The sequence below is a fragment of the Chroicocephalus ridibundus genome, chromosome 24 (genome assembly GCF_963924245.1).
Source record: "Chroicocephalus ridibundus chromosome 24, bChrRid1.1, whole genome shotgun sequence".
NCBI lineage: Eukaryota > Metazoa > Chordata > Aves > Charadriiformes > Laridae > Chroicocephalus > Chroicocephalus ridibundus.
The window spans coordinates 1645726-1663748 of record NC_086307.1 but is presented as its reverse complement, the minus strand read 5'-3'; the positions used below and the strand labels follow the sequence as shown (position 1 = coordinate 1663748).

Below are 18023 nucleotides of genomic sequence, written 5' to 3'. Positions count from 1 at the left end.
GCCGTATGGGGAGTTGGCCCCGCCCCCTCACCCCGTATGGGGTGTTGGCCCCGCCCCCTCCGCGCGGTGCTGGCAGTTCGGCCTCGCCCCTCAGCCCTCCGCCGGAAATTTGACCACGTCCCCCAGTCACCTGCCAGGGGATTGGCCCCGCCCCCTCAACCTACAGGGAGTTTGGCCACGCCCCCACACCGGGCGGCGTTTGGCCCCGCCCCCTTAGCTCCGTGCCGGGGGTTGCTCCCGCCTCCTCAGCACTGAGCCGGCGCTTTGGCCCCGCCCCCTCAGCCCCGTGCCGGGCTTTTGGCCCCGCCCCCCCGCGCGCGGAGCCGGCACTTCGGCCCCGCCCCTCGGCCCCCTGCCGGCAGCCGGCGCTGGGCGGGGCGGGCAGCGCGCGGGGGGCGTGGCGCCGGCGCACCAAGATGGCGACACCCGCAGTCCCCCCCGCAGCTCCCGCCCCGCCGCAGTCCGGCCCGGAGACGCGCTAGAGCCGCCGCCGCGGTGAGTCCAGCCCCGCGGCCGCGGGGGGGGGGGCCGGGCTCCCCCCGCCCTTCCTCCCCGGGCCTGGTTATCGTTATTTTCCTCATCCCGCCCCGCCGGCCGCCGCTTTGCCGCAGAGCGGGTCGCGGGAGGCCGCTGCGTCCCGGGGCGGCCTGTCCCCGCTCCGCCCGTCCGTCCCCGGTCTCCCTCGGCCCTCCCCGGTCCCGCCAGGGGAGGCGGGGGGCAGGGCGCCGTAGGGGAGGTGCGCGGGGCGGCTCTGGGGCTCCCCTCGCCCCCGCAGGCCCGGGGGTGGCGGGGGCGGCTTCGGCTTCACTGGGGGTTTTTCCTCCCTGGGGAGAGGCCGCTGCGCGCTCACGAGCCTTTTTCCATTAAAAATCTGTGTGTCCCCCTCCCCCACCCCAGTCGACCCCCCCGCGCCTGGTGCAAATGGTGCCCGGTGTGGGGGAGGGGAGCGGGCGGGAGCTGCGGGCGAGCTGGGCGAGGGCTGGAGGGGAGGGGGCGGTTGTGGGGGGGGGACACCGCTGGGGATGTCCCCTTGGGGGGGTGCTGGGCTTGGGGGGGGGGCGGCGGGCCCGACGTGGGGGGGGACAGTGGAGGAATTTGGGGGTCTGGGGACGGGCTGTAGGTGGGTTTGGGGGGGGCTGTGGGGGGGCTGAGGGGCTGTGGGGTGCAGAAATGTCACCTGGCCCTTTTGCGGCTGCAGCATCGCCCCTGTGGCCCACCCGGACCCTATCACCCCGGTGGCTGTAATGGGGCGGGGGGGCTGTAGGAGCCCGACCCCCCACGCCACCCAATTAGTATCTTTAGGGGAAAAGAGAGGAAAACGGGTGACAGTGCTGGTTTACCCCCGGGGGGTGCCTGGCAGCCCCCTCTGGAAGGAGGGGGCCTGGAAATGTCCTTTTTCGGGCTCCTCTGACCCCAGGACGGGCTGGGGGGGGGGAGGGGGGACAGCGACCCTTGGGATGTGTGCCCCCTCTCAGGGTTGTCACCCACCCCAGGCAGAGGGGCCTGGCCCCATCACAAACCCTTCCCCGGTTATATAAGCTGACACGTATGTCTCCGATCTAGATCATGGTATAGATACCGTGCTGGGGGGGGGGGGAGTACCACGATGTGGGTATTTGTGCGTGGAGGGGGAGCTGGGTTTGCAGTACAGAGAAGAGCGAGCGATGGCGTGTCGCAGGACACCAGGCGCGGGTGTGCTCTCACCCTCGGCTGAAGGAGGTGAAATAAGACAGGCACAAAGTCAGCGCGGAGTGAAAGCGAAGGGGCTCGAAAATCTAAACCGCGGCATCCCCTCCCTCCCAGCAGTGGTTTCGGCTGGGGCTCTGCTTGGCACGTTTTGCACACTTTCTCCTTAAAATGAGCTGATACGGCTTCACATGCCAATTGATCCTCACTATTTGTCAATGACCGGGGAGGCAGTTGGCAACAGCGTCCGCATGCGACTCCCGTGTCCGTGTGGTCACAGGATTTCCATCCACCATCGACCGCCACAGCTGCCATCGGCATCAACAGATGGGCTGGAATCAATAATTGATTGTTGTGTTCAGAGAAAGGGTTTGGGGTAGAGAAGGTGTGGAAAAAGAACAAAACGGAAGCGCTGGAGTTGAGAACAAGCGCGGGGAAAATAATTTAAGCAACCCTAGAGAGGAGGCCACACGTGGGGACGTGTGACAGTGGCAGCGGGGCAGGAGGCTCGTCCCTGCTGGGCTTTTGGCTCAGTCTGGGGGGTTCGGGAGTAACGAAATGCTCAGACTTTCCCCCTTATGTCCCACTATTCCACTTCTGTGCGGGGTGGGCAGTCGTGGAGAGCACGAGTCCAGAGGAGGTGGGTGCAGAGGTGCGTTAAAAACCCGCCGTGACCTTAGCTGAGACTCCAGGCTGGCTCGTCACACTCTGCCCCATCTTCCACTCTTTAAACGCTGCCCCAAAGGCAGAGTAACTTCTGCCCTCTCCCCCCTCTCTCTTGCCCCATGGCAGAGCGCGGGTCCTGCCCAGGGGAGCACACTAGCACATGGGATATTCCTGGGAAGGAAGAGCAGCCAGTGGGGGCAGGGCAAAACTGGGAAATTGCTGCTTTCTGAAACCAGCCATTTCAAAATGCAAAAATCTTGCTATCTAAGACCTAAAAAGTCCCATTCTATGTTACTCCTGCTGTTCCTGTGCCAGCAGAAAGGTGTGAGGAGTTTATATTTATAAATAAAATATTCTCAGCAGTGAATTCCAAGAGTTCTTTTGTTTGTTTGTTTGTTTTTAAAAAGCAGTAATATTTTTCATTGTTGAATGTGAACTTTACAGGTGGTGGTCTTAGAATTCCATAACTAAAACCTTCATTGCTGGAGAAGTAGGGAGCAGAAAATACTGAAAATAACTAAAAGCCATCCCCATTTCTCTCTCTTTTTTTTTTTTTTTTTTTTTCCCCTTGATATGTGTACGCTGTTACTTATTTTTACTAGAACTTACCATACACATTTTAAAACTAGATAAAACCCCCCTGGGCGCAGTTCTCTGTTTCTGTGTGTTTGGGAACCAGCCTGGCTCCTGGGAGGGGGGTGGAAACTGCTGCAGCTTCTTGGGGCAAACTCTGCAATATCTGGCTCTCCTTGGCCATTGAGAGGATGTTTCTGGCGTTGGGTTTAGAGGAAGGATCTGTGAAAACCAGAGCAGTGGAAGCTCATCACAAGTCACTTACAGATCTGTCCCCGGTGCTTCAGCTTGCTTTTCCCGGCTGAGGGCATGCCCAGGCACAGACAAAATTGTTTCTATAACTAGTGCTAGGCCAGAGTAGTGTTGTTCTGAAGACAAGAATAATGAAAACTTGTCTTTGTTTCCGGGCAAGTTGAATTCCCAGCACTTCCGCGGAAATCTAAGAGGTGTCAGTGCTCAATATCGTTAAAAATCAGAGCGCCTCTCAGGAGCCTGTCACTGGGAAGGTGCAGAGCTGGGTACTGTGTCCTGTGGCCATTTGTGGGTTTAATCCTCCACAGTGGTTTAAGGTGACCTGTGTGATGCACAGGCCCTTCGGTGTGGGATCCGTCCCACCTGAGCGGGAAAGAGCTCTCCAGGCTGGGCAGCAAACAATGCTGTTGCAGCAGGAGATGGACTTGTATGGAGTGTCTGGTGACATTGGTGGGCAGGATGGTCATGTTAGGACAGCCAGGAACGGCTGATGCCAGGGCAGGGCCATCTCTGAGCAGATCATAGAATCACAGAACAGTTTGGGTTGGAAGGGACCTTAAAGCTCACCCAGTGCCACCCCCTGCCCTGGGCAGGGACACCTCCCCCAGCCCAGGTTGCTCCAAGCCCCGGCCAACCTGGCCTTGAACCCCTCCAGGGATGGGGCAGCCCCAGCTTCTCTGGGCAACCTGGGCCAGGGGCTCACCCCCCTCACAGCCAAGGATTTCTTCCTCAGATCTCATCTCACCCCTCTCCCTCTTCCAGTTTAAAACTGTTCCCTCTCGTCCGATGGCTACAAGCCCATGTAAAAAGTCCCTCCCCAGCTTTCCTGTAGGCCCTCCTGACGGGAGGTGCATGGGGAGAAGACGAGGGTTGATGGTGGTGTGGCTCCAGCCTGCGTGAGTTGTGCTCCAGCATGTTGCAGGGATTCCCAGATCCCCTGTGCCGGAGCGGAGAACGAGGAGGGGGGTGGTTTGTTCCCCTCCCTCATATTTGTCCCACTTGTGATCACGCTATCCGAGTGCTCCACAACATTACATGAATTCTTCCAAATTTATTGTATAGAATAACCGTTACCTCGCTCCTATTTTATGGTGACTGGTAGGCTGAGTGAACCCAACAAGGAGTTGAATTTGGGTTAGTGTCTTTGCACGATAACAATTTTGAACAATTCTTTGTTCAGAAGTTGGGCTTTAAAAAGGGGAAGCTGAAGTGCTGCCCTTGGGCTGGCTCCGTCTGTGCGGATCCCCAGGTCCCCGTGGGATTGGTGACAAACGCGAGTAGCTCTGAGCGAGGGCCGACGGGGGAGCCCAGGGTGGGCGCTTGCGGCTGCCGGGGTGACTTTCCAGCTGTCCTGCTGCCGCTGCGGGGACTGGAAGAGCCCCCAGCGCTGGGTCTTCAGCTCCTCTGGTTTTCATGAAAGCATCTTCCGGTACGTCCTGGTTTGAGCAATACAGGACTAACTTCTCTTCTCGTGCCCGGGAAAACTGCGCTTTTAGAAGACTAGTGTCTGAATCGGTGAAAATATTTACTTTATCACCAGCTCTGGGGTGCAGGTTTCAAGGTCTCAGTGTTTTTGAGGTGCGGGGACGAGGAGGAGTGAGACCTTGACCCAAGCTGCTACCAGGATTATTTCATACCATGAACATCACATTCGATATAAATTAGAAAGTTTGCCACGAAGTTCTCTCTCTTCCTTGATGGTGGTGGTCCAGAGAACTCCTCGCCCCGGTGCCGGAGCCCTGAGCCCTTCCCTTCCTCCTGCAGCCACGGCGCTCGCAGGGTCCCGCATTGTCTGTCCCTGTGGGCAGCGCACGGCTTCCTGCTGAGGGAGTGGTCTGGGTACGATCCTTATACTGGTATCGGGATCAATACTGGTTCTTTAGTGTCATTAATGTTAATTATTTAGTCCTACTCTTTTAAATCTGGTTATATTTCAACCCCCATGTTTCTATATTTTTCCTGATTCCCCTTCCCGGGTGGGGAGGGGTCATTGGGTGAGAGAATAATTGTCTAAATGACAATAAATTGTTGTGGGTTTCTCAAACGATAACACAATATTAATGTGTTTTCTAATATTTCTGCTTTCACGGTTCTCTCTCCTCCCTGCGCTGCTGTTCATTCCCGTACCCGTAGAGGGGTGTGCTCACGTTCAGCCCAGAGCAGGAGCGTTCCTCCTCTCTCTGGGCTCTGCCCTTCAACTCCACTTGGTTTGCCGGGAACTTTGGCAATCTTCTACCTGGGGTAGGGAAAACAACCAGCAACAGAAGGATAGCTGTTGCTTGAAAGTGAAAATGTCATAGAATCATAGGCTTGGAAGGGTCCTCTGGAGATCATCCAGTCCAACCCCCGGCCAGAGCAGGGTCACCCACAGCAGGTGGCACAGGAACGCGTCCAGGCGGGTTTGGGATGTCTCCAGAGACGGAGACTCCCCGACCTCTCTGGGCAGCCTGTGCCAGGGCTCTGCCACCCTCACAGCAAAGAAGTTCCTCCTCATGTTTAGGTGGAACTTCCCATGCTCAAGTTGGTGCCCGTTGTCCCTTGTCCTGTCCCCGGGCACCACTGAGAAGAGCCTGGCCCCATCCTCCTGACACCCCCCCTTTCAGTATTTAGAAGCGTTGATAAGGTCCCCCCTCAGCCGTCTTTTTTCCAGACTGAAGAGCCCCAAATCCCTCAGCCTTTCTCCATCAGAGAGATGTTCCAGTCCCCTCAGCATCTCGGTAGCCCTTTGCTGTCCCCTCTCCAGCAGTTCCCTGTCCCTCTTGACCCGGGGAGCCCAGAACTGGACCCAGCGCTCCAGGTGTGGCCTCCCCAAGGCAGAGCCGAGGGGGAGGATGAACCTCCCTCCACCTGCTGGCCACGCTCTTCTTGATGCCCCCCAGCAGTTGTGTTGCTGTGCCTGCTCATTGATAAAATTGCCCTGTTCTAGGCCCAGAATTTACTGCAGACGGAGAAGATCAGTGAGTTCTCCCAAAGGCCATTTCCAGGCACGGGATTGCTCATTCCTGCAGGGCTATTTTGGTTTGGCTTGAAGCTTTTTTTAGGCTCTGGGGCAGTAGAATTTTGGGGGGCTGTTGCCTTTCTGCCCCAACCCTGTGCATTCAAACCAAAAGCCACGTGTGTCTGCCTGGGTCACATGAAAACTCCCATCAAAGAGCTCTCTCTCGAAGGAACTGGGAGACGTGAATGACTGAATCTTGCAAATTAATAAATGAGGAAATGTATTAAAGCAAAGATATTGCCTCAAAAGTGTGTTTTTAATTTATTTTGACAATCAGCTTGAATAATTTATTAGAATATTTCATAATGTACCAGTAAATGGACTGCTGGGAACATTTAGAAAAAATAATTAAATCTTAGCAAATGGGCAGCTCAGTACAGCATTTCTTCTAGTGTAAAATCTTTGGGAAATGTGTGTGTAAAGATGCGATCTGGCCCCAGGGAGCTCTGAGCACCCAACTCCAGGACGAATTCCTGACTCCCCCAAAGTCCCCGGGAGTGCGGCCACGGACCTTCGGAGGCAGGAGGAACCTCAGTGGGGTTGGAGGCCACCAGAAACGAGAGGAGATGGTGGGCGTTCATTAGATATGGCCCGTTATTAAAAGGATTGGAGCCTGGGGGAGTCCCAGTGCTTGTGATCAGCTGCCAGGTCTACCACCAGGTGACCGCGGACAAATTATTTTCCCTTTCTGTGTCTCTTCCCACAGAGAAACTTTTCTACTTAAATCCTGACACCTTCAGGATGAAGATGGTTTGCGATTTTTTCATTCAGTCAACATGCGGATAAGGACTAATTTTAGTAAAGGTCTTTAAGGAGTAGTTTTATTTTTAAAAATCAAATAATTACATGATGCCTGATGTTTTCTGAATACCCTCTGGTAACGAACTGAAACACACGCAAAGGGGCAGGAGCGAACGCCAGCTCACCCTCTTGACTCTGCTTCCCGCAGAGGCCCCTACAGCTGAATGTTTTGCCAAATTAGGCAAAATTCACCCAAGAAGCAGATGTGCTGACACCTGCCTTCGGTGTGGCTGGTTTGGGAGGGATTTTGTGGGTTTTTTTAGCAGATATTTGTACACTCTAAACTCACTCTGTTCTTCCCGTGTATACTGAAAAATATTATTGTATCCTCACGTGAAAATTTGTTGTTGTTTTGCGGTTTTCTTTTCTTCCTGCTGAGAAAAACGTTAGATCTTGACGGTGGACATCCTTGACGCTCTCACTATTTTTCTCCTTCCATAACACTCAGATTGCTCCTCGCCCCCGGCTGTACCCACTGCTGGGGCTGCAGGTGTGTTGGCCCCGCGCGGTGACTCGGGGAGCTGCTGGAGCAGAGGTGTTCCAAACCCTTTGTCTGTATGGGTTTGGTTTTTTAAGTAAAACAGCTCTCAGAAGTATCCGGTCTGTGTGCGCTGGATTAACGTAAAGATCGGGGTTGGCGGTTGGAGCCGCGCAGCACGGCTCGTCGTCCTAAGGATATGTAATGCTGAGCTATCAAAGATATAAAAAGTGCTATACAGGTGTGATTTAAGGAATTAAATAAACATTCCAGTCCCATCCTTTCAGTTTACATCCTAGTTTTGTCCATTATCATAATGAGGGATCATTTATTGGGAAAACAAAGTCAGGACAGGCAAGAACTTCCCAAGAAATTAAATCGCGGTTATGGATTTATATGGAACAAGTGGGAGCCCAGAGAGGGAGCACCCGTTGCCGGAGCAGGGGTTGGGAGTGAAGGGCCGGTGTCAGTAGAGCATCCGATGTCTGCGCTCACCGACGACCAGGGCCCCTGCAGCCCCCTGCGCTGGGCTGCTGCGTACCAGATTTGGGGGGGGACGTTGTTTTATTTTGTTTTTTAGCTGGCCACTTAGCAGATCGGTCGGTTGCTTCCAGTTGCCGGCGGTGTAATTGTGCATACCAATCAGGCATTCGTTTGTGCCGTCATTTTTTTTTTTTTTTCCCCTTTTTTATGCTGTGTCCCTGAGCTACTTTGGTTTCTAAATTCAGGCCTCGTGTATTTATCTGTGCCATTCAATTAGACCACATCCCCAATGCTGCTCTATAGTTTCACAGTATGTGGGAAATTTGGTAATTAAATGCATGCAAATGCTGCAAGAATAGAATAAATTAATTTTTCCTTAATATCAGCAGGCTGTTCTGTGATGTTTCTGGAGATAATGTGACCAAGGTGGCGGCTTTTCTCTCCCCCTTTTGCCATCTTTTTTGAGTCTTTATTGTTATTACACCGGAAATACCTGGTCAAGTTGATGGGAGAAGAATCCCAGCCTGCGCTGCGTGGTTACAGAAGGAGGGAGATCTATGCTTAAGGCTTTTGGATCTCCAAATAAAACCGGAGATGGAAACAACGTTTGATTAAGTTCTCCACATGTGGTGCAGCTTTAGGTTGGCATAGAGCGAAGCAGTTGCAAGGAATAACCTGAAATCCCATGGAAGGGCACTTTGCACCAGATGTTCTGGCTGCTGGAAATGCCCCAGGTACTGCGCTGAGGGCTGGGATCTCCAGGTTTTCTTAAAAAAAAAAAAGACTCCGTTATTTCTGGGCTGTGTTTATTCATGAATGCCGCTGCGATCCGTAGAAGGTTGTGGTTCCCAAGATCAGAGTGTGCCTGTGGTCGAGGCCGGGCAGACATGTCCCAGCTCATCCTTCGGGCCAGAGCCGCCTCCAGCTCTGCCTCTGTCAGCTCTTCCCACAGAAATAGTTCTTCAGAGCCAAGGGCTGTACGGACCATTGGTGCCTAGCATTGTGCCAAAATACCTGAAACTTAGCGATTCAGTCCTATAGCGTGGTTTTCAAGGAATTTGAAAGTCATAGAATCATAGAGTGCTTTGGGTTGGAAGGGACCTTAAAGATCATCTCGTTCCCCTGCCCTGCCCTGGGCAGGGACACCTCCCCCAGCCCAGGTTGCTCCAAGCCCCGTCCAACCTGGCCTTGAACCCCTCCAGGGATGGGGCAGCCACAGCTTCTCTGGGCAACCTGGGCCAGGGGCTCACCCCCCTCAGAGTAAAAAGTTATTCTTCTTTCAGAGATTCCAAATCTCAAATACAAATTCTGTTGCTGCGCACGTGTTAGTCTAAAAGATGTAACCTCACTGATGATCTTTTTTTCTGTACTGAAGGGACCTTATCCTGCGTAGGTTTTGGATTCTTTCTGTGCCGTACACTCGTGGCTGTTTTGCCTTTCCTCTCCAATTTGTCACCGCTTTGGTGGTGCGGTTCCTCCCCGTTGCGCTGAGCTGTGTGGGGCTGGGTCCTCTTCCAGCCCCCAGCTCTGCAGTGCTCCTCCATCAGCGCCTGGGCTTCCTCTACTCTCCTGGCCTCTTCCCGGGGTGTGAAAAGCCTGAGGAGGTACCGCTGGCTCAGAAACGCGATATAGCCTTGTTGCTGGAGCTTGGCAAGAGGTGCGGAGCTGCAGAGGGTTCGTAGGTGGTTGGCTTCGAAGGAGTGAGTGTCCCCCGGCTCCGCTCTGTCATCGGAGCGGCACCGAGTGAGGTGCCTGTTGGAGGGATGGGGGAAAGTCCTGTCGGGGGTCTCTGCTCCTCGGTGGGTCGGCAGCTCGGGGAGGTTCCCCTCCCCTCCCCGTCCCTGTCCCCTTCCCCTTTCTTCTCTTTGTCACGGAGAAGCGCTCGTTCGTTTTGCAGCATCTGATGCAAAGACGACCCTGTGTCTAACCCGCCTGTTGCAGAACTTTAACTTTCAGAAATTACTATTGTACTTGATGAAAGTCTTTTTAATTATTTCATTCTTAGGGCCTCAAATGAATAGAAACTCTCATAATTACACGTGCGTGTATATATATGTGTGTGTGTGTAACGAAAGGGTGAGACTGGACTTCCCGCAGTGGAGATGAGCCCGCTGAGGTCTTGGTCCTACCTGAGGAAGGTTGAGTGTGCTCCCCAGCACAGCCATGCCAACGCGTGCCGAAGTCATTACAGAAGCATCTCCTTAACTGTGATAATATCTGAAAGGACAGGAAGGAGCGTTTTTTTCAAACGAGCTCAGCACGTGGCTGCTGCGCCCTCCTAAACCTAGCCCCGGGTTACTCCTCCTTCGTGCCGTGTTGAGGGAGTGCGGTGCTCAGGGCCAGCCCTCTTTAGACACCACCCGACACTTCGTCCCCACCCTGGGAATAGAGCTGACTTGGAATTTTTATCTAATAATCAGTTTTTATCTAACTAGTTTGCTAGAGAGCAGTGACTGGTAGAATCATTTTTGTAGGAAAATACTGTTTTTGAGAGTTGCTTTTCAGAACAGTTTCTGTAGTCTAGAGCAGAGATTGTGTTCAGGAGGTGCCTGAACGAGGAGAGCCGTCAGTGGGGTGGCTGGAGATCAGGACCTGGGGGTGTTGGGGGGTGAGAAGCTCAACATGTGCCAGTGATGTGCGCTGGCAGCCCAGAAACCCCTCGCAGCCTGGGCTCTTCCCCAGCAGCGTGGGCAGGGGGGCGAGGGGGGGATTCTGCCCCTCTGCTCCGCTCTGTGAGACCCCCCTGCAGTGCTGCCTCCAGCGCTGGGGCACCAACAGCAGGAGGGCACGGAGCTGTTGGAGCGGGGCCAGAGGAGGCCCCGGAGATGCTGGGAGGGCTGGAGCCCCTCTGCTGTGGGGACAGGCTGAGAGAGCTGGGGGGGGTCAGCCTGGGAAAGAGAAGGCTCCGCAGAGACCTTCCAGCCCCTTCCAGTCCCTCAAGGGGCTCCAGGAAAGCTGGGGAGGGACTCTGGAGCAGGGAGGGGAGCCATGGGACGAGGGGGAAGGGTTTTACACTGGAAGAGGGGAGATTTAGATGGGATATTGGGAAGAAATTCTTGGCTGTGAGGGCGGTGAGCCCCTGGCCCAGGTTGCCCAGAGAAGCTGTGGCTGCCCCATCCCTGGAGGGGTTCAAGGCCAGGTTGGACGGGGCTTGGAGCAACCTGGGCTGGGGGAGGTGTCCCTGCCCAGGGCAGGGGGTGGCACTGGGTGAGCTTTAATGTCCCTTCCCACCCAAACCATTCCATGATCAGCTCTGTGTGCGCCGGTTCTGCCCGGGCTGTTGGGTGAAGCCGTGGGACGGGACAGGCAGGTTCACCCAGAGCCCAGCACTCGCTGCGCGTCCGCCTGTTGCCGCTGGCTCTGCAGTGCTGTCTGTCTGTCTGTCTGTTGTCTGTCAGCCGACACTGACCTTGTTCTGCCTCTGCTCTTTGCTCCCCGCAGAGCTGACCGGTCCGGGGTGCGACATAACTAAAGAAGCTGCTGCAGGATGAAAAGATGGCAGCACGGCTGCTCGCACCACCAGGCCCTGATAGTTTTAAACCCTTCACTCCGGAGTCTCTGGCGAACATCGAGAAACACATTGCGGAACTGAAGAAGAAGCAGCGTCCAAAGCAAGACAGCAGCCACCGGGACGACGATGAAGACAGCAAACCAAAACCAAACAGTGACCTTGAGGCAGGGAAGAATTTGCCTTTCATCTACGGGGACATCCCAAAAGGCCTGGTTGCTGTGCCGCTGGAGGACTTTGACCCTTATTATATGACACAGAAAGTGAGTCTGCAAGAAAGAAGTCACTAAACCGCCTCTTTCTTAGGAAGTTGCAGGTTTGGGTATGGTTTGAGTGGAAGACAAAGAATGGAGTCTTTGGATGGGGCTTGTTTGGTTTTTTCTTGTTATATATTTTTCTTTGAGGTTTAACAGAGGTGATATGACCAATCTTTAAGCACCTGCTTGGATGGAGTTACGAGAACAAGGTCTGGAAACTAAAAATAGATACAAGTTGTGCTAATGTGCCAATTTTAACCGTGAATGCAATAAGAAGAATTTAATTGAGGGGTAACGGTAACGGTTTTAAGTGTGTGTTTCATTACTTGCATGGAATAATACTGAATTTGGTCGTTATGAAGCAGTCGGATATAGAATCATGACAAAACAGACCTGAGATAAACTAATTAACTTACTTTCATCTTTGTAATTTTTATTTTTAAAATATTTGCCTGTGGAATTAAGGTGAAACGGCAGGAGGCATCTAAGGTGCCGCCATGTATTAAGAAGCGAAGCGGTGGCGTGAGGGAGTGGTGAGTAAGCAAAGACTCTGCTGGAGGTGGAGGGGAGGGATCTTCTGCTGGTGACATAGGGAAGAGCACGATCAGTGATTTCCTCAGAAGGCCAGACGACTTAAATCTGAGGTTCTTTTCTACTGTTTAATTTCATTGCTTGCTTTGATAGAAATTTAATAAGCTGAGATGATTACCATCTGTAACTCTGGCTTGGCTGAGCCACTCGAGAAGCTGGAGTTTGACCACGTATGTGACAGTTGTTTGATGTGACTGTTCCAAGCCTGGGTAGTACGGCCGTCGTGGAAAATGGTCAAGTTTTATGACTTTGTGTTGGGGCAGACATTGCCTGCCAAGCTCAGAAGTGATTCGGTGGCTGGCAGGGCATTATTCCCATGAAACCAACTGAATTTGTTGCTTAGGTTGGGTATAGCCGATGAGTTTAATGCTCATTTGTTGTGTCGGTGGTGCCAGGAGCGGAGGTGCCAGCTCAGAACAGGGCTTCGAAGGACAGAGATTTGTGCCCGTGGTGAGTACGAGCAGGCTGGTGTTGAGATGGCGATGTGCTGAAGGAGATGTGTGGGCAGCTGCTGTTGCTGGTGAGAAGGCAGCTGACCTTATCCCTCAGAAATATTTTCTCTTTACCGAACAAAGGTTTTCTCTTTGTTAAACAAATCTGGCCGGTTTTGGCGTGGGCGGGCTGTGGAAGGGAGACCTGCAGCTGGAGAGCGGTTCCCGGGGTCTCTTTGGCTGCGTGGCTGCTTGCACCCGACCAGAGGAGGTGTTGGGAAATGTCACTGCAGCCCCCAGCGGGAGCACTCGGTGCCCTCTTGGTGCTCACGTGGTTGAAGAGATGTGGGAGAACTGGGCCGTGCTCTTCCTGGCTAAAATAGGAGAGCGGTGCCAAAGGGCAGTGGGCACTGCCACGTCCCGGAGCGCTGTGCAAGGGCTTTGTGGTTGTCTTGGTGTCCCACCAGAAGCCGGAGGGAGAGTTCCCCGTCAGCCCTCACGCTATATCAGTGTCCGCATGTGCCTCCCAACGCGGGGCAACAGGTGAGACGGGGAGGGACTCTGGAGCAGGCAGGGGAGCCATGGGACGGGGGGGAAGGGTTTTAAACTGGAAGAGGGAGATTTAGGTGAGATCTGGGGAAGAAATTCTTGGCTGTGAGGGGGGTGAGCCCCTGGCCCAGGGTGCCCAGAGAAGCTGTGGCTGCCCCATCCCTGGAGGGGTTCAAGGCCAGGTTGGCCGGGGCTTGGAGCAACCTGGGCTGGTGGGAGGTGTCCCTGCCCAGGGCAGGGGGTGGCCCTGGGTGGGCTTTAAGGTCCCTTCCAACCTAAACCATTCTATGATTCTATCAATAAATCTTTCCTTTTTAGAGAAAAATAAGCCACATTCCCAACTTTGAAGGCATCTGTCGTGTCTCCAGGAGAGAGCCGTCTCTGCTGGCTCGCTGTGCGGGGACACGAGCTCTTGGCAGAGCTGGAGCAGCTGCAGATGGAGGGGAAGGTTCTGGAGATGGGAGACAAGCTGAGACAGCCCTGCCAGCCTCCATTGCTGCTCCGTGAGCAGAGCCTTGCTCTCCCCATAAACACTGGAATAACATTTTACTGGCTCCGTTCCTTTCGCATCCACCTCAGCGTGGCCATAGCTTTGGCGTGTGCTCCTTCTGTGCTGCTTCAAATAGTCAGTGACTTCCCACAAAGGGTTTTTTTTAAGGCCATTAAAAAAGGCCCTTCTCTGAATCATCAGGAATTGCGAATCTGCTTGAATCATGGGAAGTTTTCCAAGATTATTTTTTTTCCCCTCCTCTCCAGCATTTGCCAGAAGGCTTTGCATCATAGCTCTTCTCTGTTAAAGCTAGACGTACAGCGTGCATGGGAGCAAATCAGCTGGTTGCTTTTCCTTGCAGTAGGACACGGTGATCTCAGTTTATCTAAGGAAACTGAAACTGCATTTCACTGAGAAGCTGAACTTTCCAGTGGCCTGATAACTGATATTTAAAGGAGAAACAGTGTGACCTAGAAACAGAACTGTGGCACAGGGAGTCAAAACTCTGGGGTTCGGAGCCCAGTCCGGCAAGCGATGGTTTTGTCCGAGCTACTTCGCTGTTCTCTACTGGGTTTCATTTTGCAAACTGGGAGTGATGACTCTTGGGAGAAACAGGAAAGTCCCTTTGATCACAGGTAGCAGATTTTAGAGCTGATTTAGCTCCTTTTTCTCTTTACATAAGTACCAGAGAAGAATTTTTCATGATTCTTTGCTTTGCGGATGGTAATCACCGTCCAATTCCTGGCCTCAAACACATCGTGGAAGCAGTACTTGCCCATGGTATTTGTTGTGGAAACATGAAACGTTTCGATTTAAAAACCCAAAAGGCAGGTAATGATCTTCCTTCTTTATGTGTGCAAACAAAATTCCGGGAAGCTGCCTGCATGAGCATCCCTGGCAACGAAAGCAAAGCAGCCGATTGCCCATAGTCTAGTCTGCCCTCAGTGTTTGCTTAAGCAAGAGGTGAGGACCATCGTCCTCTTATTTCCACAACCTTATTAGTATTTCTGGTTTTTTAATATTTTTTCATCTTTTAGACCTCTGTTTCCTTCTCTTCCGTTTATGGCCTAGGCTATCATTCCTGCTAAACAACTTCTCACCCTCTTCTTTCCCACTGAACGTGACTTTTGCCTGGTTGTGGTCATTTTCCTCAAGGAACTTCCATTTCACTTGATTCCTGTGAATCTCACGCATGCTACAGAAGGAGGTAAAGGTGTTAGTGCTCCTGCAGTGACCCCATTTACGAGGCAGTAGAAGGTCCCTGAATATCCTGGGAATTGAGGCCATCTATAAGCTTAGGTGGATTGATTTCAAAGGAAGAATCGGCCCCGCAGCTGTAGAAGACTGTATGTCTGCAAACATCCGAGGCGAGAGCGGGACTGTCCGAGGTCACCTATAGCTTGCAGATGAGCACCTGAGGATCTTCCCAGTGCAGTTGTGCCAATGGAGTGACTCGCAGCTTCATCAGGTCACATGCGCAGTTTGGAAAGGGGCCCTCCGGCCTGGAATGTCACCTTGGCTGCGTGGAACTGGGGAAGGTGCAGGGGGGTGAGAGCCCAGCTGGCGGGAGGCACGTCTGGCTCCAGCATGTGCCTCCAGGAGCCTTCACTGGCAGCTTCTGTAGGGCGAGGCAGTGGCCCTACAAGGTCACGATGCTGTTAATGGGGTTTGCATCTCGGTGAAGTCACTGAAACAGAGGGAAGAATTGGGACCATCTCAAAAGTCAGCCTTTTATCGTTATTTCCAAAAGCTAATTACCTTTTCCAGGTCTTGCATGTTTCATTTTATTTTTTCTTCTGCTCCATCTCAGGGGGGGGACGGGGATGACTTGTCCATCTAATATCTCCTGCCTTTTATATTCCCTTCCCTGAATAGGATGCAGACACGGAACTGTTGGAGCGGGGCCAGAGGAGGCCCCGGAGATGCTGGGGGGGCTGGAGCCCCTCTGCTGTGGGGACAGGCTGAGAGAGCTGGGGGGGTTCAGCCCGGAGAAGAGAAGGCTCCACGGAGACCTTCCAGCCCCTTCCAGTCCCTCAAGGGGCTCCAGGAAAGCTGGGGAGGGACTCTGGAGCAGGGAGGGGAGCCATGGGACGAGGGGGAAGGGTTTTACACCGGAAGAGGGAGATTTAGGTGAGATGTGAGGCAGAAATTCTTGGCTGTGAGGGGGGTGAGCCCCTGGCCCAGGTTGCCCAGAGAAGCTGTGGCTGCCCCATCCCTGGAGGGGTTCAAGGCCAGGTTGGACGGGGCTTGGAGCAACCTGGGCTGGTGGGGGGTGTCCCTGCCCAGGGCAGGGGGTGGCACTGGGTGAGCTTTAAGGTCCCTTCCAACCCAAACCACTCTATGAGTCTGCGATCTCTCCGGTAGGCTCCAAAGGAGCAGGAGAGGATCCTGTCCCTCCTCGTTCTCCTCCCTGCTGTCGCGGCAGAATGAAGAGAGGGGAGCATTGTCCCCCCGTCCTTCCTGGGGGGTGGGTGGACACGAAGTGTCACAGAGTCATTTGCTGTTGTGTGGCCATTCTTGTGTCCAGTCCCAAGCGTTGCCGTGTCACGCGGAGCTTTGGTTTATGGTCGGGATGTGCCAAGCGTGGCGTGGACCAGGAGCCAGCAGAGTCTCTGCTGCCATCCCCTGCGTGGCTGTGGCCCCCTGGGGTGAGCAGACGGGAGGAGAATCATTTCTGCTTCTGCGGCAGAGTGGGTTTCCTTACATAGGCAGACTGTGATGTCACTAAAACTTAAATCCAGATCAGATTCTCAATATTGCATATGGAACAATCTTTATTTTTAAAAGTATATCTTTCAGTCATTTTTTATTTGATACATTTCAGAAAATGTCAACAGTTTTTCCTACGTTGAGCTTGAAACAAGAGATTAAAGAATGAGCAAACTGTGGCAGATACTTTTTTTTTCCCATATAAGCTTTTCAGTGGTGAAGAATAAGTTATTAAGAAAGAATAAATTTGTCCCCTTTTAGGTGGGATGTAAAAATAAATATTGAATAACATGGTTTCTGTATTAGAAAGTACACCTCTATGAGCCAAAACAGACTTGAAAAATATTTTGCATTGACGTTTAATTCTGTATGTACTTCTTCAGCCTACAGGGTGCCAGTTCCCTGTGAATTAATTTTGAAAATAGCTGTGTTAAAGTAACTTGCTCAGGGTGTCATCATCAGAAAGTCGTCGCTCTCCCTGCTCGGCTCTGTGAGTGTGGCAGTCATCAGTTTCCACGGTAGGAACATGGTTCCATATGTTCTTAGGCTGTTCATAAAGCTGTTTTCTCCTTAAATCTTCTGCCCACTCCTCCTCGCTTTTCAGCCATTACAGAAATGCTTAATGTAAAACCTGCACGAAGCAAGAGCATTTTAAATCTTCATAGGACTGGAAAGCTTTTTGCCATCGCGTGGTCAATTCTGTCATGCTCTCCAGCACAGCTTCTTTAATGCGTTATTTTGCAAACTGATTTAGAGAAGACTTCTCTTTTGTGACCTTACTTCTTTTTAAATGAGAACTATTGCTAAGGTTTCTGTAAAGCGTAGAGTCCCGGCCAACCTTAGGAAGACTAAAGTGGACAGAGACTTTTTCACTACGCCTTAACAACAAACTGAGACCTCTGGAAGTTCAACCAGCCTTCCTCTCTCAGAAGACGACTGCAAAATGCCGTTCTCCAGGTATCACCTTTCTTCCAGTTTTCAGCTTTGCCTCAGCAGATTGTAAAAGGGCTTAAGGATGTTCTTGGAGCTGAACCAGCAAACATTTTAAGAGCATGCAGCCATTTTGAAATTGAGTTTTAATATGTCAGCAGCATAAAGAAAAACTAAGATAAGGTTTTAAATTGCCAAACACTTCTTGGCTTCTGTGCTCCTCTTGCTACTGACAAGGCCAAGCGGAGATTTACCCACGATTTTATGGGACGCGCAGGGGAAGTGGAGCAGTGGATCTGGGAACCCTTGGAATCAGTGAGCAGGCTGGAGTGAACGGCACCTGGTTTGGGTAGGGTCGTACCGAGAGGCCCACCTACGGTGGGCGTCATGGAGAGGAGAGAGTTCAGCAAGCGTCGTGGTCTGAAAAGGGCAAGCTGAGCAGAGGTGGTCAGAGAGGACAAGGAGCTGCCCTGTGACGGACCAAGCTGGCAAGCAGAACGTGGAGTTCGTGTTTGGTAGGTGATTGCCCCAATCACCGGATGGGACAGACCATATTACAACTGGGAATGCCACATTTCTGGGATGATCCCTATGGAAAATGTGGGTTTCTGTGTAACCCCA

The 18023-nt window shown here is 52.8% G+C and overlaps 1 protein-coding gene across 6 annotated transcripts in view; it reads left to right on the top strand.

Annotated features, from left to right (window-relative positions):
- The first annotated feature begins 361 nt into the window (after positions 1 to 361).
- SCN8A (sodium voltage-gated channel alpha subunit 8) overlaps positions 362 to 18023 on the top strand; it is a 61107-nt gene continuing 43445 nt past the window's right edge. For 4 of the 6 annotated variants that reach the window (XM_063359169.1, XM_063359167.1, XM_063359170.1 and 1 more), the window contains exons 1-2: positions 362 to 495; positions 11379 to 11708. In XM_063359169.1, coding sequence (XP_063215239.1) covers positions 11433 to 11708 — 276 coding nt within the window. In that variant the 5' untranslated portion in view covers positions 362 to 495; positions 11379 to 11432. Of the gene's footprint in view, positions 496 to 11378; positions 11709 to 18023 lie in introns of those variants that run through there. The other 2 variants (XM_063359171.1, XM_063359172.1) reach the window with 2 other exon arrangements.